We start from the raw sequence: 23,544 nt of genomic DNA, 5'->3' as shown, positions 1-23,544 counted from the left end.
ATGAAGTATGAAGGTCTACACAAAATATTTATCCAAAAAAAAAACGTAAATAAACTTTATGTTGCTCGAAATTATTGTTTAATTATTTTTAATATACTTAGGACTTTAAAGTTAGTTAAAATATGAGTATTAAATACTACTTTATTTCAGCGGATATAAAATTACTAGTCGTGCTATTATAATTGTGTTGTTGTTGCTTTTCAATTTTCACACTAATTTGTTACTGCTATTGTTATTGTTTGTCTTGTAGATTTTCATTGCTTTTCGTTTTAACCGCTATGTTATATCTATTAGGGGTGGGCATGGTATGGTACATACCAATTACCATACTGTTTCATAATATTTTGATATTGTGGCTTTGGTATTATGGTATTTGGTATGGTATATGGTATACATTTTAAATATTTTTGATATTCGGTACTGTATTTAGTATTTAGAAATAACATACCGAAATATCGAATATCATACCGAAATATCGAATATCATACCGAAGTATATAGTTACATAAATAATATATATATATATATATATATATATATATATATATATATATATATATATATATATAATTAAAATACTAACAAATATGCAACCTAGTATTAGGTTAAACTAAATGTTTAGAAGTAGAAATTTTAACTACTCTATTTTGATTGAAATGTATTTTAAATGTAATTAATTAACAAAAGAAGTTGTTTGTACTGTCTTTTGAATATATATTTCTACATGTGTAATGTATAAGTATGATATAATTGACTGATTAAGGACCTTTTTTTTGAATTGTCATAATCATAATTTTCTATTATACGAGTATATATTAGTCATACTTGAACAAACTATGGTTACCAATTTACCATATCGCAAAATATCGAGACCGAACTTCAAAATACTGAAGCATACCGAATTAAATTGGTATGTGTCACGACCTAGCCCCGTAGGCCGTGACTAGTGTCCGAATTGGACACTCGTATACACACATATTATCTATTATCAATCGACAATTAAACACGATATAGAATTTATATGGGTAGCACGTTATCTCAAACGGTCACTTATATATATACCAAAATCAGCTATTTCTTGGGGAGTCTTAATTGTCAAAAATAAGATAACATAATATGTAAGCCGACAAGGCTTCCATTCTGAATGTAAACGTCCAAAAACATAAGTCATACTAGTACACCGGACAACATCTATATACAACCCACTCATATGTCTACAGACCTCTAAGAGAATTAACAATAGCATATGACGGGACAGGGCCCCGTCGTACCCCTAAATACACAAATATATACATTATAAGGATTAGTACCCAAAGTTTGGGCTCCGAGACAATGGAGCACTTCAAACTCGTTGAGTAGAATCCTAAGTTGGCGGCTCTCCAAAATGAGTATTTGTACCTGCAGGCATGAAATGCAGCCCCCCGAACAAAAGGGGGTCAGTACGAACTATGTACTGAGTATATAAAGCATAAAATACCGTAAAGGAGATCACATCTGAAATAAAGATTCAGGAGTTAAGTATCATAATCAATAAATCACTGTACCTGTGTCTTATAAAATGAAGACATGCATATCATCATATATCGTACCTAGCCCGTTATGGGACTCGGTGTCACAATTATATCAATATATCGTCATATGTATATATATACCATACCCGGCCCTCTAGCAAGGGACTCGGTGAATAGAGTAGTGTACACTGATACCGTACCCGGCCCATTATGGGACTCGGTGCCATAATCATATCGTCATATCATCATAATATCATATTATCATATCACGTACCCGGTCCTCTAGTAAGGGACTCGGTGAATAATGTAGTGGAATCCATACATGATAACATACCCGGCCTATCGTAGGACTCGGTGAATAATACCATAATAATATGCACGAATAAGGTATCATTAGCAACCTTGCGAAATTTGATCATTATCGGAGACTTAATAGAATAAGCAAAATAGTCCATCATTTGAAAACCAAGACAATAGTCATTATGAATCACATCAATTATGGATTATACTAAAATATGAATTATACCACAACATGAGTTATACCAACTAGGATGGCTGGAATCATACACATGAGTCAAGACATAACAATATAAATTTTGAAAATCAAGAACGGTAGCCATCCGAGTATATCTACGAATACGAGTTTCTTTGGAATTTAAGCATACGTCATTCGTTCGTTTCATATGGATCATGCCAAAAGAAGAAGATGTTAACTTTACATACCTTTAGCGTTTATACGTATATGTTGTCCAATATTGTCTCAACCTATATTAAAACGTTAAGCACTATGATTAAGCTATGGACAAGAATAAAACGTAGTCTATCGTTAGTAGGTTATTTCTAAAAAAAATTGGACAGCACCTCCCCTATACCACTCACTTTTCCCACTTTCAAACCAGCCATATAATCATCAACCAACATCAACAATCCAAAATATTGACACAAAATAAGATTTATTATTCATGTTACCAAAGCAGTAAATTCGGAAAGTCAAGTACCTCACGTTGTATCTAAAATTTGAAAATGAAAACGGCAAAACTGGACTTTATAACCTTCATGAAACATTTAGATCTATGTCTTAAGTTTCCAATGCAAAAGAAATCAACTCAAAATTCATTTTCTACAAAGAGATATCATCAAAATACGAACAGCTATACATGAAGGAATTTTCAATCCAGAATCTGGACAGAATTTGTCTTAAGATTCATGCTCAGTTTTCGACATCATAACAGCAGATATAGACTAAGACATAAACATAAGAGTTGTAGGTACGTGTATTAGCTTTCCAAAACATGTTTAATATCTAAAATCGAAGGTCTACACAATGAGATATTCCAAAATTACTACCAGCTACTCAATTCCAAAAACGGGTTTGAACATTCACAATCTTCATACACCTTTTTCCTCCAAATTCAAGAACAACAACTCATCAACAACATCAAAACAATATCAAACATTATTATACATCATCACTAAGATAATTCCATCTATTTAATCTACCTAAATCAACTCTTTAACCCATAACTCTCAACAAATCACCAAACTAGTTTATAACACTATTTTCTCCGTTCTAATCCGTTAAAACTCTAACTAAACTTATTAACAATGAAAAGGAGACTTTAATATTACCTTAAATTTGCAGCACCACATAAAATCTTCTCCTTATTGGCTGATTTCTAGCTCAAATTGAAGCCAACGCGACGTACAACAATTTTCTCTTCAAGAGCTTTGAGATTCGGGGCTTTAATTGTGGTGGATGTTGGTGTTTCTCTCTAGCTTTCCCTTATCTTACTCTCTCTGGAAATTTCCAGATATTTCTTGGTCTAAACTATGAAGGAAGACATAGAATTTTGATTAATTTCGTGGGTATTGGGCCTGACCCGAATTAAAATTGGGTTGGGCCGAATTCACTATTTAGTTTGGCCTGTCAGACTTAAAACGTCTATATCTTATTACTCCGATATCACATTTCGTCCCACGACCTATGGTTGGAAAGATATTTCAATTATCTACAACTTTCATGTTGAGAGTTTTCCCAAATTCTCAAATTATAAAGAGGTTATGGCCTCCCGAAGTCAGCTTACCCGAAACGTAACTTTAAGAAAAACATATTTGATGGCTTCTATTTTGATTTGGCTTAAGGGTCCTTCTTGAGATGTATTTTACTACACATAAATTATTCATATAACTTGGCATCTACAACAAATCATGTCCTTTTAAAATTCAAAATTAAAAGTCCTTGAATTTATAATCGTTAGCGTACGAATAATCCAAAGTGCAAAAATACGGAATGTAACATTCTTCCCCCCTTTAGAACATTCGTCCTCGAATGTTAAACCCGCCTCATAAAGTCTTATAAGAAATTTGGGGGAATAGTCTTTTTTTTGCAACAACAAATAGTTTCATATGTCAATCAATATAATTAATCGAGAGGTTTAGATTACCTGTAGGCGTAGAAAACAAGTGAGGATACTTATCCTTCATCTCTTCCTCGGCTTCCCAGGTCATCTCTTCTCTATTGTTATTTCGCCACAATACTTTGACGGAAGCCACATCCTTAGTACGTAACCTTCTGACTTGGCGATCAAGTATAGCTATAGGGTTTTCCTCGTAAGAAAGCTCCTCCGTCACCTGGATATCATCCATGGAGAATACTTTAGAAGGATCACCAATGCATTTGCGAAGCATCGACACATGAAAAAAAGGGTGCACTACTTCCAAATCAGATGGTAGGTCCAACTCATATGCAACCTTGCCTATTCTACGAGTAACCTGATAAGGGCCAATGTAGCACGGGCTAAGCTTTCCTTTCTTACCGAATCTCATTACCCCCTCCATGGGTGACACCTTCAAAAACACCCAATCACTAACCTGAAACTCTAAGGGTCGACGTCGATTGTCTGCATATGATTTCTGTCGACTCTGGGCTGCTAATAACCTTTCCCGAATAAGCTTCACTTTATCAACAGCTTGTTGAATCATATCGGGTCCGATTAACTTAGCCTCACCAACATCAAACCAGCCAATAGGTGACCTACACTTCCTGCCATATAAAGCCTCATACGGTGCCATCTGAATGCTAGAATGGTAGCTGTTATTATAGGCAAACTCAATAAGTGGCAAATGGTCATCCCAAGTACCTCTAAAGTCAATAATACAGGCCCGTAACATATTTTCTAGCGTCTGAATAATGCGTTCAGCTTGCCCATTAGTCTGAGGGTGAAATGTTGTACTAAGATTTATTTGTGTTCCCAATCCCTTCTGAAATGATCTCCAGAAGCTAGCTATAAATTAAGCCCCTCTGTCTAAGATAATAGATATGGGAATCCCATGAAGTCTTACTATCTCTTTGATAAATAACCTCGCATAGTCCTCTATTGAATATGTAGTTCTAACTGAAAGAAAGTGGGTTGATTTTGTCAGCCTATCTACAATCACCCATATGGAATCATACTTCTGTGGAGTGCTAGGTAAGCCTGTAAAAAAAATTCATATTAATTGCTTCCCAATATTTTCTCAAGTGTTCTCTTAGTTAATTATGCCGTTCATAGACCTCCTCCGTTTGTCGACTCGCTTTAGTTCATTATAACGCACTCCAAGTTCTACTAGTAAATCGAAATTTCACCAGGGTAATATTTTGGTACTCCAATATTCTTTCTTTACCCTACTATGACAATCCGTATTCTGGAATCCTCGGCATCATGTGTAACTTTCTGACTTTGACTTGAAGGTCTTTAACTATCATTTGTTTTTACCTCTTGATCTTGATCTTTTGGGTTGGTTATCAATTAGTGTTAAGGTTCCTTCATCTTATAACCTTACCGTCATCCAGTAACCAGTAACCCGCCTATTCTGATTGTCTCGGTTAAGTCATTTCATAATTTCCTTTACCCTAACTGGCAATATTTTAGGCATAATATCTTGAGTCATTTCTCTATTTTTGACTCAAACTTTTCTATTGCCCCTTTACTCTAATTTTCTCTTACTTCTCTTACCACACATACTATTGCAATCTTTATACGAATATGTGTAGGTGCTTAAATCAGCCCAGAAAATACCTAAATGTCTCCACGTTAGTCTTTATGCAGTCCCTATATTTTCTCTTACCTCTTTCAGTTGATATCAGGACTCACCTATGGCTTTTGCCCCCAATACTAATTATATCTCTATAGTTTTTTCCTCAAACCATCTTATACTTTTCTTTGATGTATCCGGAATATTGCAATCGCATTGTGGTTACTAAATTCTTATTCTACTTATCAAGTAATCACTTGATATCACCCTTAGCATACCAATATTCATAGGCTGCATAACCAATCTTGTAGAATTTGTACAACGTGTATTCAATTCTAATCATAGTCTTTCCTTCTGTTGGCTTATTCTGCTATAAATTTCTTATTGTACTAACACTCACTTGCTGTCTATTTTGTCATACTTGCATTCCTTCCTTTACTTACTATTAAGTTTTCTCATATTCTACCATATGAGAGATTTCTTTCCTTTGCTACTTGTATATCCCAATCTTATTAGCCGATAATTACGTTGCCAACATCTCAACCTCTAATCCAGTATAACCTTGCTATCATTTATAATATCTTCGAGCTACTTGTTACTATTCTCATGTTGTATTCGTCCTTTTTATAAGCATCCATCTTTTGATATCACACTATCCAAGATCTTTACCAATAATTCTGAGCACCATCTCAAATATCATCTTGGTTTTATTTTTCCATTTATTGCTGACTTTCAAATTTTTCTAACTTGTTCCAGCATGGGATCTCATATGAAGTTTAGGTGTTCACCTTAACGTGTTGCAGTGTCAGTTAATTTCATCTTACAGTTATATTTTTCTCATCCACTTCCCCCCTTTAGGGTGTACCCATATCATTATCTATTTATATTCTACTCTATGTCCCCATTTCAAATTTTCAAATTCATGCGATTCTTTTCCAATACATTATCTCTGTCTTTCTTTATATCATCAATAACTTAGATTACCCATGTACGAAACCTCAACACAATCAGAAGGTGATGAGAATTCCCGATATATAGTACAAAATCTCGTCTGATAAATGGTACTCAAATGATATAATTAATGTAGCCATTCATTCAAAGCCATATTCCATTCATTCTAATCAGTAATTAGCTAGTGTTTATAATCGTTTCAAATTCTCTATTCGGTAGCACTTATATTCTAGTGATCAGTGTTCCAAGCTTTCTTATAACGCTATCTTTATCTCAATAGATATCACATGTTCCTCTAGTAATCTCACAATACATTCGTTTTTTTTGCAAATCTATATTTCCTATCATCTAAGGATCTCATTATTTTTCGAGGTGAAGTCACATATACACAATACTCCTTTATGCCTTATACGCTTCCACCATTATCGTGTACCCATTACTAACTTTTAATCTTACTCAAAATCATATCCTTTAGTCACTTTTCCGCTAGACTTTACTTATTTTCATAACGATTCTCATTATACTCACATTATATTCTGTTCTTACTCAATCCCATAGTGTAACACTTTTTAACCTTATTCACGATTCTTACTAAGGGTCAATTATACTCGGTGGAGTAAGCGTACTTAACCTTTTTGTAAATTATCCCTTAGTATCACAACCCCTTTCGAATCATCCTAGCATTTCATGAACAACACATGAAATACATGATCCTGAATATTCCATAAGTTTATGTTTTCCATTCACCAGTTCCATCTCCAATTAATTGGTTAAGGACTAATAAAATGTTATCATAAGGCATTCTTCAACCACCACCAAAAGGAAGCTAGAATCCAACGAGCACCACCGGACCTCTTAGTGCTTGATGCACCTGGTTTACCTCTAGACTTATTCTTAAATTTTGAATGAATTATTTAATTCACAAACTAATTGTTGAGTGCCTTGTACTTCTCAATGGAAGTAAAACTTAATTATGAGATGTTTTTTTTTCCTTCAACATAAGCTTCTTTTAAGGCAAACATGCGATTGGAAGTTATATTGGTTCATTCAAATCAATTCTAAATAGGCTTTTTCCGAAATAAAATTTCCCCAAATAAGAATGGTGTCCCTTAATGATGACATGGGGGTATTTCTTAACTCTTTACTACAACACAATAAATTTACCTCATGGGTATCAACCTTCAAAATATATTATGAACTTATGTCCCACTTTCTTTTTTTTTCTATTTTTTTTTTTCTGAAAAAAAATAAAAAATTGGGCAGAGTTTCCTCTGTATTTCTTACTATCCCAAAATCTGCACGTAGAAATACCAATAATGCCTCACAGGTTCAACATATATATATTCATATCATATCGCAGCCACACAGGGCACCCAATATCAATAACAGTATGAAAATGATGGACTTACCTCTTATGTCCGACTCGAACTGCACCTGTTACACTTTCATGTCTACTTTTTCTTTCAATTTTCAACTTTACATTTCAATCATACTTCAATATGCTTACCTTATCCACCATACCTCTTTCGCATCATTACTTACCCGTATATTGTGTAGCTTCCAATAACATCAATCGTTTTCTTCTATCGATGTCGTTCTTCAGCTGAAATCAAAAGATAGAAAAAAAGAATTTCATGTCCTATGGCTGGGCTCTATTGCACGATCTTAGATATGAAAGAAAGGCAACGTCCTAAATGTCCTGTAGCCTCCTGTTTATAGATGTGGTGCACAACACACCGATAAACAAGACTCTACTAGACACGATCTGTAGACACTCCGAGGATGAACTGCTCTGATACCACTTTTTGTCACGACCTAGCCCCGTAGGCCGTGACTAGTGTCCGAATTGGACACTCGTATACACACATATTATCTATTATCAATCGACAATTAAACACGATATAGAATTTATATGGGTAGCACGTTATCTCAAACGGTCACTTATATATATACCAAAATCAGCTATTTCTTGGGGAGTCTTAATTGTCAAAAATAAGATAACATAATATGTAAGCCGACAAGGCTTCCATTCTGAATGTAAACGTCCAAAAACATAAGTCATACTAGTACACCGGACAACATCTATATACAACCCACTCATATGTCTACAGACCTCTAAGAGAATTAACAATAGCATATGACGGGACAGGGCCCCGTCGTACCCCTAAATACACAAATATATACATTATAAGGATTAGTACCCAAAGTTTGGGCTCCGAGACAATGGAGCACTTCAAACTCGTTGAGTAGAATCCTAAGTTGGCGGCTCTCCAAAATGAGTATTTGTACCTGCAGGCATGAAATGCAGCCCCCCGAACAAAAGGGGGTCAGTACGAACTATGTACTGAGTATATAAAGCATAAAATACCGTAAAGGAGATCACATCTGAAATAAAGATTCAGGAGTTAAGTATCATAATCAATAAATCACTGTACCTGTGTCTTATAAAATGAAGACATGCATATCATCATATATCGTACCTAGCCCGTTATGGGACTCGGTGTCACAATTATATCAATATATCGTCATATGTATATATATACCATACCCGGCCCTCTAGCAAGGGACTCGGTGAATAGAGTAGTGTACACTGATACCGTACCCGGCCCATTATGGGACTCGGTGCCATAATCATATCGTCATATCATCATAATATCATATTATCATATCACGTACCCGGTCCTCTAGTAAGGGACTCGGTGAATAATGTAGTGGAATCCATACATGATAACATACCCGGCCTATCGTAGGACTCGGTGAATAATACCATAATAATATGCACGAATAAGGTATCATTAGCAACCTTGCGAAATTTGATCATTATCGGAGACTTAATAGAATAAGCAAAATAGTCCATCATTTGAAAACCAAGACAATAGTCATTATGAATCACATCAATTATGGATTATACTAAAATATGAATTATACCACAACATGAGTTATACCAACTAGGATGGCTGGAATCATACACATGAGTCAAGACATAACAATATAAATTTTGAAAATCAAGAACGGTAGCCATCCGAGTATATCTACGAATACGAGTTTCTTTGGAATTTAAGCATACGTCATTCGTTCGTTTCATATGGATCATGCCAAAAGAAGAAGATGTTAACTTTACATACCTTTAGCGTTTATACGTATATGTTGTCCAATATTGTCTCAACCTATATTAAAACGTTAAGCACTATGATTAAGCTATGGACAAGAATAAAACGTAGTCTATCGTTAGTAGGTTATTTCTAAAAAAAATTGGACAGCACCTCCCCTATACCACTCACTTTTCCCACTTTCAAACCAGCCATATAATCATCAACCAACATCAACAATCCAAAATATTGACACAAAATAAGATTTATTATTCATGTTACCAAAGCAGTAAATTCGGAAAGTCAAGTACCTCACGTTGTATCTAAAATTTGAAAATGAAAACGGCAAAACTGGACTTTATAACCTTCATGAAACATTTAGATCTATGTCTTAAGTTTCCAATGCAAAAGAAATCAACTCAAAATTCATTTTCTACAAAGAGATATCATCAAAATACGAACAGCTATACATGAAGGAATTTTCAATCCAGAATCTGGACAGAATTTGTCTTAAGATTCATGCTCAGTTTTCGACATCATAACAGCAGATATAGACTAAGACATAAACATAAGAGTTGTAGGTACGTGTATTAGCTTTCCAAAACATGTTTAATATCTAAAATCGAAGGTCTACACAATGAGATATTCCAAAATTACTACCAGCTACTCAATTCCAAAAACGGGTTTGAACATTCACAATCTTCATACACCTTTTTCCTCCAAATTCAAGAACAACAACTCATCAACAACATCAAAACAATATCAAACATTATTATACATCATCACTAAGATAATTCCATCTATTTAATCTACCTAAATCAACTCTTTAACCCATAACTCTCAACAAATCACCAAACTAGTTTATAACACTATTTTCTCCGTTCTAATCCGTTAAAACTCTAACTAAACTTATTAACAATGAAAAGGAGACTTTAATATTACCTTAAATTTGCAGCACCACATAAAATCTTCTCCTTATTGGCTGATTTCTAGCTCAAATTGAAGCCAACGCGACGTACAACAATTTTCTCTTCAAGAGCTTTGAGATTCGGGGCTTTAATTGTGGTGGATGTTGGTGTTTCTCTCTAGCTTTCCCTTATCTTACTCTCTCTGGAAATTTCCAGATATTTCTTGGTCTAAACTATGAAGGAAGACATAGAATTTTGATTAATTTCGTGGGTATTGGGCCTGACCCGAATTAAAATTGGGTTGGGCCGAATTCACTATTTAGTTTGGCCTGTCAGACTTAAAACGTCTATATCTTATTACTCCGATATCACATTTCGTCCCACGACCTATGGTTGGAAAGATATTTCAATTATCTACAACTTTCATGTTGAGAGTTTTCCCAAATTCTCAAATTATAAAGAGGTTATGGCCTCCCGAAGTCAGCTTACCCGAAACGTAACTTTAAGAAAAACATATTTGATGGCTTCTATTTTGATTTGGCTTAAGGGTCCTTCTTGAGATGTATTTTACTACACATAAATTATTCATATAACTTGGCATCTACAACAAATCATGTCCTTTTAAAATTCAAAATTAAAAGTCCTTGAATTTATAATCGTTAGCGTACGAATAATCCAAAGTGCAAAAATACGGAATGTAACAGTATGGTAATGGTATAATGATTTTAAAAAATGAATTAAAGTATAATGTATAAGTATGATACAATTGATTGATTGAGGACTTTTTTTTTTAATTGTCAAAGTCATAATTTTCTATTATATGAGTATATATTAGTCATACTTGAACCAACTATGGTTACCGATTTACCATACCGCAAAATATCGAGACTGAATTCAAAATATCGAAGCATACCGAATTAAATTGGTATGGTAATGGTATAATAATTTTAAAAATGAATACCGAAATTACCGTACCAAAGTTTCAAATACCATACCATATCATACTCACTCCTAATATCTATTTTTTTTCCTCACTCGAGGCTGATACATTTGAGTCGAGGATCTTTCAAAAATGATCTCTCTATCTTTATGATGTAATAGTAAGATCTATGTATACTTTATTCTCTCCAGACCCCACTTAGGAATTTCATTGGGTATGTTGTTATTGTTGTTGTTGCTGCATAATGAAGTAATAAGTTTGTTTGGGTAAATCCTTTACTCATTTGAATTGTGTAAATAAGGTACTATCCTCCTCAAACTTCATTTGTAGAATTATATTAAATACTTTATTATTATTAATGTAAAGTAATTATGACCCTTTTTTTAATTAGCTGATTAAAAATTAGCCGATTAAAAAAAAGTAGTGAAACTAATTTTATAAAAAACGTTGATGAGCAACATTTTGTGTAATTTAGTCCTTAAAGCTAGATACAAAAAATATTAATTTGAAAGTATTTTTTTGCATGAAAAGTGTCAAACTGTGAAATAGAGAGAAAGAATTAGGGATTTTGTTTTGATTTAAGAATTAGGGATTTTGTTTTGATTAAATCAAAAAAAGTTATAAGTTTAAAATTATTATTTATAGAACATAGGAAAAAATGTTGTTTATTCATAAAATTCTCATGTTGTAGCACACGGGATAAGCAAGGGCAGAGCCAGATAGAGTTGAGAGGGATAGTTCAAATTCATTTTAATGAAAAATTATATTATTTATATCTAGTTAAAATTATTTTTTATGTATTAATTAATAGATGTCAAATCCTTTTTAACTCGGGTGTATATTTTTTCATTTTTTGAAACTCTTTAATACAAAAATTAATCGCGCCACTACAAATATGTACATTTTTCATTAACTAATTTTTTCTTATCGTTGAGACAAAGGTTTGATCTGGCTATATTATTCAGACATTTACAAATTAGCATCAACTTTCAACCAAAATTTCATGCACTAATTAATTGGATTAGATAGAAAGGTGAACTTTTGAGTTGTCGCTAAAATTATTTTCATGTAACATATGAATTGTGAATTCGATTCAAAAATAGGCTACCTATATTAGATTTTTTGAGGTGCAGTCCTTCTTTCATACCATGCATCAGCAAGAAATATTTCATATACAAGATTATTATTTTTCACAAAACACCCTTCCATTGGTCATAAGTAAATTGATTTATCAAATTTACAACTTAATATCAAGGTTCAACCAAATATTCAACATTAATCAATTGAATTAGATACACTCCCATTGGTCATAAGTTAATTTATCTGTCAAATTCATAATCTTTATTTTTATAAGCTAAACCTATTTAATGTAACAGCCAACATATGCTGTCATTTCTTTAACTAAAGTACCAAGCTTTAATTTGTAGTAATCTATATTGTAGTATGTAGATCCCTAAAAAAGCAAACATTTTTCTCCAACTAACAATAAAGTTTGAGATTCAACCGGTTCAAAAATATTTTTAGCATGGTATGATATTTATATTATAGATTTTAGATCAAAATCGTAAGATTTTGTTTTTCTCTCAAAAAGTTTCAAACAAGTAAAAATATTCAATATTTTATAAGTAATTTACTTTTCATCTGAGACTTTGTTCACACACACTCAGTGAACTGAATAACACGATCCATCACAATTCATAGGCTAATTTGAAGATTAAATGAATGTTGCTTACATTATTCAAGTATTTATGGCCATTGATTAAGCTTGCAGATTTCTTTGTGTGTCTCGAATAAAGATAGTAAATCGGCTCATAAATAAAAAATGCACTAAGTTGAACCCCATGCCATTACTACGCCCTCTCCTTACTCATCCCACCAAAACATTGGCTCTAAAACCAATAGTTGGGCTCAAACAACCCAAAATTACTCGTAAGATAATATGATATTGTTTGCTTTCAGTCAAGTCTAACATAAAATTTCAAATCATGGTTTATATAGTTATTTTGTGAACAACAAGGACATGTACGTGAGAGTTTCTTACAGAGCTCATTGTTTGGTTTTGACATCTCCATTTGTAGGCCACATCAATCAAATGCTTCCATTTTCCAAATGTTTAGGGCGGTTTGGTAGAGTGTAAAGTATAATATCGAATAAAGTGTGTTGGTAATATTGAGATTATTTCTTATTCACTGTTCAGTTTGATGTATTAATTAAGAGTAGTTATGTTTTTAGCCATCTTTATCCATGTATTAATAACAAACATATTGCTACTATGGTCTAGTTGGTACTGTTTTTTTTTCCACTCAATCTTTGCTTCGTTGATAATAGTTCATCGGTTTCAATTTGTTTGTCTTACTTTCTCTTTAGTCCACTTTAAAAAGAATGTCTCTGACCTTTTTTGGCAACTCTTTAATTCTAACTTTCCACGTAATGTATTTAAAACCACAAAACTAAAACCATTTTGGTACATGCTATGTATCTTTAGTTTAAGAACACAAAATTTAAAAGTATTTTTTACTTTCTTAAATTTCGTGTTAAATTAAAATCAGATAAATAAATTAAAACGAAGGAAATATATATACTATCATGTGTATAAAGGGTTACGTTGTTGAAACTTCCTCTTCTTGAGAAATACGAGGACATATGTTTACTTGGTTTGAAAATTACTCAAGACTTTGGATATGCCTTCTTTTATCAGTGACTTTGGATCACTTTCTACTTAGATAATTGTCCACCCCTTTTTGTTCTCCACTTAAATACCAGGCTTTTATTACGGCAAGATTTGAATCCATGATATGAACTTAATTACATATTATATGTTCCGTTCTTACTATTAGATCAAAGTCCTGACGTGCACCTAACTGACACATTATGTGTCATTTGGCAGTATGGGAGAAGAAAACCACCAAGTATGGGAGAAACTAAATTTTATTTTCTATATATTTCTGTGGTCTTTTAATTTTATGTTACTTTATAATTTACATATAACTTGAGTATACCATCTGGGGATGTAGCTCAGATGGTAGAGCGCTCGCTTAGCATGCGAGAGGTACGGGGATCGATACCCCGCATCTCCAATTTTTTGGTCTATATTAAATAATATATCGACAATCTCTAAAATGTGTCAATTGATCACTTGAACACACGATAAAGCTGTTTTGACTAAACAATTTTGATTCAATTTCTTTTTTTAAAGAAAATTGAGTGTGTTTCTCTTGTGACAATTATATAAATAATATGTCACATTATTTAATTATATGCTTTAGTATCAATAAGTCTTAAAACCTCCGACATGTTCCAACTAAGATTGTTGTGTATATATAATTAAAGAAAATAATATATTTTATGATATCAATTTAATGACCTAATAGACGATTGAGAATATATGAAATTTTTTTCCCAAAATTTAAAATAAAAATATTTTAATTGAAACAAGTTATAATTTGAGTGTCCAAATACAAGAGCCTTTTTTTTTTCAGTTGTAATATTCTTTGCTATATCAAATGCGACAAAGAAAACTATTTTTCATATTATAAAAGTATAAGGACCACTTTATTACGTCCTTAAGTTCAGGGGTGAGCATAGTTTAGTACAACCCCAAATTCAAACCTTTTAGATATTTGATTTGAATTTTTAGGTTATGAATTGAATTTTCAATTTTATTTTTAAAAATTATGGATTGCGGATTCGATATCAAATTTAGTACTACGGATTTTTTTGAAAAATGTTATGTCTTATATTCACTTCTATCTATATTATATATATTTAATACGAATACATTCAATCTACAGCGATTTAATAAATTAGTATCATACGCTTCTATACATTATCGTATTAAATTCAACATTTGAAGCTAAACAGTATGAGGTAGAGTGGCCTCAGTCCTTGTTAAATCTAGAAAGTTATACATTTTAAGGAGCAAACTATTAAATACATTGAGGTTGTTAATTGATACATATGACATGCTTTAAATGCTCAAAACTCAAATGGAATATCCTGTATATCCAAATCGATTAATTAATAATCGAACTTAAAAATTCAATTCATGTCGTGTTTATTTAGATTAAATTTGAATTGTAATTTCTACAATTCCAATATTGAAAAATCAAAATAGTTGTATTCAATTCAAATGGTACGAACGCCCACCCTACACGAGTTATGGATTTCATTTTCTAAAGTACAAGTTGTGAGAAACCCGAATCTACAAATCTAGTATAGTGCACAAATTTATGGATTTTACTTTGACATTTCTCCATTGGAAATATTAGAACTTGGCATAAACAAAAAACAAAAAAACACAAATTAGTATAATTACTAGGAGTATCCTTTTTGGTTAAGTAATTTTTTTTTTAGTATTAGACATTTTTCAAAGTAAGAAAATGTTTGATTAACCTTATAAACCGATCAAATTAACTTATAAATATTTTTTGGTTTATTTATCTAGTACAATCAACCCACAAAAACATGACACATCCAATTCGCTCAAATTTTGATTAATCGTTGAATCGTCAATTTGTTAGCTCAGCCGATAAAAAATTAGGTTGATATATAATTCAAATTGACTCATAAAAAATCTTGTCAAAGTATTTTCAAAAAGACAAAAGAAAAATTATTGAATATGTAATATATAGTCATAATAAAGAAAGAAAATTGTTTTATTAGGTATTAAGAGATTATAAAAGAACCAAAAAAAAATTAAAATTTAATAAGAATTAGACGTGTTGGGTTATAATCCACTTTTTAACTCATTTGAGCTCAAATAATTTTTGAGTTGATCAATAACCTGTTCTCTTTATTTATCAACTAATCAATTTTGACTCGTCTAACTTTAGTCCAACATGCACAGTTCTATATTTGGTAAACACAAAAATATATACAAGTGAAGTGTTATTAAGCTATAAAATGTGTCAAAAGTAACAACTTGTTCACCCCAATTTATAATTTTATGGCTTATAAGCGCTTTAATTTGACCAACTCTTCTCCCTAATATCGTTTGTTGTCTCTAAAATATTATTTTTCAAAAATACTTTTATTTATAATTATGTTATATTATTATTTTTCATCCTTTTAATGTTAAAATACTTTCAATTTATATGTTTTGTAAATATATTTAAATATATTTCAATCATTTTAACGAAAAAATACTTATCAATATCTTTTTACCAAATATATTATTTTATCTGATTCGATATTTGTATAAAATGCATAACTATTATTTATTATCCGATTCAATATTTGATGCTTACTAAAAAACAAAAAAATTGGCTAAGTCCAAACAGGCAAACATACTTTGAGTTATTTTCTAGCAAAAAGGAATAAAATATAACAAATTCTTTTCACAAGGGAGATGCATCTTAGATAGTATTTATGGCGTTGACAATTAATTATCAAGTGGTAATAAATAACTACCAACACACATAAACAAGCAAAAAATATCTTAAATGTTAATTTTCTTAAATAAATTTTTAAAATTGTCAAATGGCATTACATGTATTAATTAAAAAAATAGATTTCATTTAGATTAATAATGATTTTCTTTTTAAAATTAAATCTTAATTAAATAAGTAAAACAAAAGAAAAATAAAAGTAAAAAGAAGAAAATGAAATATAGGAAAAGATAAAGAGAGAAATATAAAGACGCCATTTGCTTTTAGAAAAATTGAAGCAATTTAACTCACATTTAATTTAATTTTATCGTGTTTATAAACTTTGACTTCATCGTGTCATATGTTATTCGAACCTTGGTTCCATCAATGACTTTTCGACATAAAATTAAATTTAAGATGGCCTCAATATCAAATACTAAACATTAGTTAGAAAACAAAAAAATTACTATAACTAACTTAGCAAATTATAATAAGAAAGAGAAATAGTAAGAGAAAGAGACAGAGTTGAAAAAATTGAGTATCTATGTGTGTTTTATTACACACTGCAAAAAAGTTATTTATAGTCAAAATGCAGCTAAAAAAATAAAGGAGAAAATCAAAAAAAATTGATCATTAAGCATTAAGTGGGGCTCATTTATTATATGAAATATTGACTAACTTAGTATTTTATAATAAATCGAAATCAATAAATACTTGACATACGGTTGCACAAATTTATCTCAATTCAATATGAATAATTAATATTTTATTGATCCCATTAGATCATTTAATCTTAAACAACACAAGTTATTTTAGAGTGATAAATATTTTTTTTCATTCTTAATCATATGTATTATATTCGAGTTTAAAATATGTAACCACTTTTCTTAAAGAATATTTTACCCCCAATAAAACTTTTTGATGTGAATTCAAGTTTAGTCGACTCCAACATAAATATTAGATAATAAATAGAAAATAAAATAAATTAGTTTAATCTTAAAGATACTAATATCAAAAGAGATATTTAGTGACGATAATTTTTCTTTTAACGATAATATTTATCGTAAAAAGTATTTAACAATAATTGAATTAATATCGTTGCATTCAAAGTGTTAAAACCTTTAAGTTGATTATAAATACTCATATTATATTATTGTCGATAAATATAATATATCAATAATTATTACGTCAATTAGAGTTAATATACTCTCACATTTTTCACTTCCTTGATAACTCAAACTTACGACCGTAGGGAACTCTCGTCTTTTTTTACACGACTCACAACCTCAAGAAACTTTTACCTTTTTCACTCTGACTCGAACTCATAATCTTAGGAAGCTCTTACCTTTTTCACTCTCTCGATGACTCGCACTCACCTCGAACTCATAACCTCAAAATTAAAAATAAAGAATGTTTATCATTCGATCGACCTCTCTTGTCGTCACTTTGGTACTTTAATTTCACTATAAGTATTTGTATTTATTTATTTTTGTGTAAAAAAAGGGAGAAAATGTCATAAATAATTTCTTAACTATAAGAGTAAATCTAGAATAGTCCCTTAATTACATATTTATCAAATTTAATCATTTAACTATTTAAAAACTTATCAAGTCTCGTCCTTTAATTATAAGAGTCTATTTATGATATTTTTTTTTAAAAAATAAATATAAAAGGTTGTTTAATCAAAGAATTCTGCAAATTCTCCTCATTCACCGATCATCACTGTCCCCATCATCTTTCAATTCTCTCTCTCTTTTTTTTCTCACCCCAAGAAAAAAGGGACTAACAAAATTAAAATAAATAATACTAATAAAATTTTTTAAAAAAACTACCTATAGCCAGATCTGAGAAGCTCCCTTTTTCGTTTTTCTTTTCTGGGTTTTTTAATCTTTCATTTCTTTTATTTGATACTTAAAGATGCATTTTTACAAGAATTCTTCAATTTTTGCTAAATGGGTATTGATCAAAATGTGTAACTGAAGCTGGGTCATAGTTCTTTTAATTTTTTCCTTTTTTTGGTTTTTTGGGTTGGTAATAAAGATACATTCTTTATTGATTAATATTTCAGAGAACAATAATTCTGTTTTTTGTAGATTTTTAGTTGATCAAATTATGTAGATTGAAACTGGGTTCGGTTTTTTTTTTCTTAATTTTTTGTGGGGGGAGATATTGATTATACCGGAAAATTGATTCATCATGATGACGTCATCACCTCCGCCGCAGTCTAGCGGTGGCAGCGACGACGGAAGAGGATCGAATTATATTCAACACCAAGTTACAAAATATGATACCCTTCCCGGTGTAGCAATCAGATATGGCGTTGAGGTAAAAAAAAAAATTGGTTTTGGTAAAGATATTGGTATTTTTTGGTATTTTTATTTGTATTTTGTAGTTGAAATGGAGTAACGATGATTCATATAGCTGACGCGAACTTGTTTGGGACTGAGGCTTAGTTGTTGTTGGATTAGATGATTTGTATTTTATGGAATGTTGTTTCATGTGTGCTGCGTTTTTACTTTTGTTTCGATCATAGAAAGAATGGAGGGATTTGGGATTTTTGAATGAACAAATTTGATGCATTGTTCATAGGATTTTACGTAGTTTTTCTGTTTGAGTGGATTATAACAGGCTGCCTGATTGAGTTAGTTGAGACACCCTGTTTGCCAATAATACCGGTTTCCTTATAACAACAATAACATAACCAGCGTAATCTTACAAATGAGGTCAGTGGAAAGTATAGTGTATGCAAACCTGAGTTAGAGAGGCTGTTTTCGAAAGATCCTACGCTCAAGTAACAAAAAAAAAATCATTTTCATCAAATAAAAAAAGAGAGAAGATTTTTGGATATTGAAGGCTGCGTACAATAGACCCTTGTGGTGACAAACCTAACTATAGCATCAAATTCTGGTGGATCGTTTAGTGGTTGTAGGTATGTAGTGGCAGAGCTCGTTTTGGCATGTGTTCTTAACTCTGCTGTCAGTACACTAGATTCTAGAGCTATGGTTAGCCAGCCACTGCTCTTAAAGGCTGAAGCTTATCTTTTTGGCTACTATTATAACAAATTTCTTTGTACGCTTCCAAGTTTTTCTTCAGCTATCATCAATACATTTTTTTTGTTTTTGCACACTTGCAAGTTTTCTGAGAATGCCATCTGATTTTATGAAACAAATGTGAGGATAAATAGTGTGCTTATTCAAGGAGTTTTCAACTTATTCCGTTAGGCTATGTTGCCTGGACTCTTCAAAAATGTCCATGGTTACGTGTCAGATCCTCCAAAAGTAGTGCATTTTAGAAGGATCTGACACGGTGTGGCAACAGTTTTGGAGAGTCCGAGCAGCTTATCCGTTAGGTGACATGCTAAGCAAGCATTTTATGTAATGGTGAACTTTAGTTTGCTTTATTTTTATTGCAAAACAACATTTCTTTATCATTTTGCACCTAGGATCGCTTCCTCCAAGTTGATGATGGATTTAACGTGGTATAATCGTCTAATGTGACAGGTTGCTGATATTAAGAAGTTGAATGGGCTGGTTTCGGATCTCCAAATGTTTGCTCGAAAGACACTTCAAATACCATTACCTGGGAGGCATCCACCATCACCCGCTGTCTCAAATGGTCAAGACTCCCAAGGGTACTATAACTTTTCTTTAGAATTTCATACCCGTGTCTCTTTCCCAACATTTCCTGTAATACTGATTTTAAAGCCTTCATCTTAATGTACTACTTGTACTAGTCTGAGGATAAAGTGTTGATCTTTTTTTTTTTTTTTACTTTTCATCTTCTGTTAGATTTATTTTAGTTGCTTGTTTGCACGTTTTTCCTTTGTTATTCTTATGGACATGAAAGCCATACTTGGTTCTATATTTCGCTTTGCTGAGAGCTTCATTCAACTCTTTCAGAAAATAGTGCTTATATTATAGGGCACATGGCTCTCAGTTGCATAACTACCTTTTTGATCTAATATGGTGTGGGATCTGATCAAAGTTACCTAGAGATGCCTTCATAACTTTACATGTTGTTTGAGCTTTTTCTTCTTCAGCTTTCTTTCCTTTTAAATTTACATGAGTTAGATATTTCGCCTAGCAAACCACAATCTACTCCTTATTCGTTAGTTGGATGTTCTCATCTTTTTTATTCATCTTTCACTACATGGAACAAGTCATATCAGTTTGTGATTCCATGTTGTTGTGATTTATTTGTGCCACCAGTAGAATCCAGCCAGCCGTTTTTCACTTATATTTTAAGTATGACTTGTTTAGGCAAGAGCTTTATATGGGTCTGGTGGAGAAAAGCTTCAGATGAGCCCATTTACATTAGGTGGATCTCAGTTGTATGTTGGAAATAGAAACTTCCGTTTAAGGCAATTATAATTTGTGTTGTGCTGTATAAATTTGTTTGTGTAATCTGGTTTGTGGATAATATTACTCCGTCTGATCCACTTTATGGGACACAATTACTATTTTTAAAGTCAAATGAGTTTTTTTAACCGCATTTTTTTCAAATACTTTTAAAAATAACTATTGTGACTACTTGTACTTTTTATGTAATTTAGAAATGTTTAAGTTTATTTCAAAAAACTTGAAGATTCTATGTCAGAATTCACACCGGAAAATTAGGTAATTTGACCATCGTACTTTGTATCATGTCATGCAAAATGGAATGGAGTGAGTAATAAGCATTATTAGAAATCCTGTCAAAAAGAAAAAAAAGACTGAGAAGCTTTTCTTTGTCCACAAGAACTTTATTGAAAGAAAGAAAAGATTGTCCACAAGAAGAATTTCTTGTATCATCTATAATTATTTTCATACAAAGTTGACGTGTAGTTGGTTCTTATATTATTAGTATCATCTGACAATTCGTTGGGTCTCATGAAGTTGCAGAAATCATGTTCTATATGTTTTCAGATACATATTCTGGGTTGCTTTTTCTTGAGAATTAGAATGAATTTGGTAAAGCTTGCACTAGTATGAATTAGAGAAACTAAAGAGGATATTATTTCTCGAATCACTAGTTTCTGCGGAACAGTATTCATATGAACTGCTAGTCTAATGAAGATTGCTTAATTCTTCTAAGTTGATATAACGTCCATGTTGAGTAGTATCTACGACTACAAGACTATTTTATGTATCTTAGTTCTGTCTCGTTGGCTTCTTGAGTACCATATCTTTGATATTCTAAAGTTTTAGAACTTGTGCTGAGCTATGTGGTAACTGTGATTGGTTTCTTGACAGACAAAGCAGCTCTGAGCAGATCCCTCCGACTAACCGATACCCTGATGTGTTTGGTTCATTTCAATCCCTGAAATTGAAGTCTTCCTCCCAGCCAAGAGTTTCACCGGCCATGGGCTCTTTACTAGGTTATCAGGGCCCTAAACCGGCAGATCAGAAAGTTGCATATGAAGGTTTTGAAATGGCTGTCTATCGGAAAGGAGTATCACATTATTTAGAAGATGGACCATTTGTCATGTCAACTTCTCATTCTAATCAACCACTCGGTCTTCATAGAAAATGTAAAAGTGTAGCTAATGATATGTCAGAGAACGGAGTAGGTAGCGCAGAAAATGGCTCTAATAGATTGTTCGAGAAATTGGCTAGAAGGCGTCAAAAATCTGAGGCTGATTTTAGTTCCCGAACCCCAGAAGTGCTGTTGAAAGAAGATAACAGCAGTGGCGGCGGGTTTTCTGCTGCTGCTGGCAAAGGTTTGGCTTTGCGACCTAAGTCAGCTAGTCGAACTCTTTCTGGACCAGATGCTGAAGCAAGTTCCATAAATCCTATCACTATGCTGTTGAACGATTCTTTTATGAACGACAGTGCAAGTGTCAGGAAGTCATCAAGTACACCGAGTTTGCAGGAATCAGACAGTGGCACGTTATCTTCCCTGTGGACAGCATCAAAGTGGAATTTGAAGCCAGATTTCCAGGCAATTTCTACTGCAGCAATTACCAAACCAATCTTTGATAGCCTTCAAAAACCAACCGGTCCTCGAAAAAGCAAGACTGCTGTTGATTAGCCATTCTTTCTGCATATCTTGTTAGTCCTCTAAACACCTAGAAACTGAAAACTAGCTATAGAAGTAAAGCACTATATATGCTTGCTTATTGCTAGAATTTTATCTTTTTTTCTTACACAAAAAAAGGTTAAGTTTGTTCTTAGAGTTGAAATCTGTTGCAGCACAGCAAAGATTACTGTGTAGTAGAAATATTTGTTGCTTCATGGACCTTCCAAATCCTATATATGTTAAGTACATATATAGGTCTATTTATCTGTAACTGGGAGGAAAGATCATTGATAATTAATATATTAGACATTCTAGATCATTGATAATTAATATATTAGACATTCTCACTGCATATCTTGATTCACATGGTTTTGATTCATTCAAGTGAACCGAGGGTATTTCAAAAACCTCTCTACCTCGTAGTGGTAAGGTCGGCGTGCACTCTACCTTTTTCAGGTATCACTTGTGAGATTACACTGGATATATTCTTGTTGTCGGTCGTGGTTGTACCGATACCAGTTGACAACAATTGGTCAGTTTCATACAGTTGACCGATTGATCCATAAGAGCGCAAAACCAGTTTTTATTTTCAGAAAGATCCGGCTGAACCTCGCCAAATGGCAGGCTTGGGGAGGTGATCTGAATCGCTATCGATCTTTTTAACCAGAAAAGCTCAAAGCAGGCCATGCTTTCCATGTGCACTTGTTAAGATCTCCAAACCAGGAGTGCCTCTTAGTCAATCAAAATTAGGGAAAAAGGTCATGCCCCT

At 32.3% G+C, this 23,544-nt stretch overlaps 1 protein-coding gene, 2 long non-coding RNA genes and 1 other non-coding gene across 5 annotated transcripts; 2 read left to right on the top strand and 2 right to left on the bottom strand.

Annotated features, from left to right (window-relative positions):
* Positions 1–1,042: 1,042 nt before the first annotated feature.
* On the bottom strand, positions 1,043–3,670 carry LOC129871026 (uncharacterized). Its single transcript, XR_008762172.1, has 3 exons — positions 3,140–3,670; positions 2,234–2,275; positions 1,043–1,397 (listed from the first exon to the last, which is right to left on the bottom strand). It is a non-coding gene; the product is annotated as an uncharacterized LOC129871026 (long non-coding RNA).
* Positions 3,671–8,364: 4,694 nt separating this feature from the next.
* On the bottom strand, positions 8,365–11,037 carry LOC129870934 (uncharacterized). The gene is made up of 3 exons (XR_008762161.1): positions 10,507–11,037; positions 9,601–9,642; positions 8,365–8,764 (listed from the first exon to the last, which is right to left on the bottom strand). It is a non-coding gene; the product is annotated as an uncharacterized LOC129870934 (long non-coding RNA).
* Positions 11,038–14,416: 3,379 nt separating this feature from the next.
* TRNAA-AGC (transfer RNA alanine (anticodon AGC)) lies at positions 14,417–14,489 on the top strand. Its single transcript has one exon. It is a non-coding gene; the product is annotated as a tRNA-Ala (tRNA).
* A 3,995-nt stretch (positions 14,490–18,484) lies between these two features.
* On the top strand, positions 18,485–23,127 carry LOC129871612 (uncharacterized). Of its 2 annotated transcripts, none has more exons than XM_055946569.1 (3): positions 18,485–19,103; positions 20,279–20,409; positions 22,010–23,127. In XM_055946569.1, exons 1-3 carry the CDS (start codon positions 18,975–18,977, stop codon positions 22,785–22,787), a joined length of 1,038 nt encoding a protein of 345 aa, XP_055802544.1. In that variant the 5' UTR covers positions 18,485–18,974; the 3' UTR covers positions 22,788–23,127. The 2 variants fall into 2 exon arrangements, with proteins under 2 accessions (XP_055802544.1, XP_055802545.1); XM_055946570.1 differs by having other exon boundaries at positions 18,498–19,103; positions 22,019–23,107.
* The last annotated feature ends 417 nt before the right edge of the window (positions 23,128–23,544 follow it).

The sequence above is a fragment of the Solanum dulcamara genome, chromosome 10, assembly GCF_947179165.1.
Source record: "Solanum dulcamara chromosome 10, daSolDulc1.2, whole genome shotgun sequence".
In the NCBI taxonomy this organism is placed as follows: domain Eukaryota; kingdom Viridiplantae; phylum Streptophyta; class Magnoliopsida; order Solanales; family Solanaceae; genus Solanum; species Solanum dulcamara.
The sequence above is the reverse complement of the archived record's forward strand: the minus strand, read 5'-3'. Positions and strand labels throughout refer to the sequence as shown.

Excerpts from the sequence above, each read along its gene's own strand:
- LOC129871612 (XM_055946569.1), top strand. The coding sequence starts at position 18,975 with ATGATGACGTCATCACCTCCGCCGCAGTCTAGCGGTGGCAGCGACGAC. Across the intron at positions 19,104-20,278 it reads CAATCAGATATGGCGTTGAG|GTTGCTGATATTAAGAAGTT; the intron begins GTAAAAAAAAAA and ends CTAATGTGACAG. Across the intron at positions 20,410-22,009 it reads AATGGTCAAGACTCCCAAGG|ACAAAGCAGCTCTGAGCAGA; the intron begins GTACTATAACTT and ends GTTTCTTGACAG.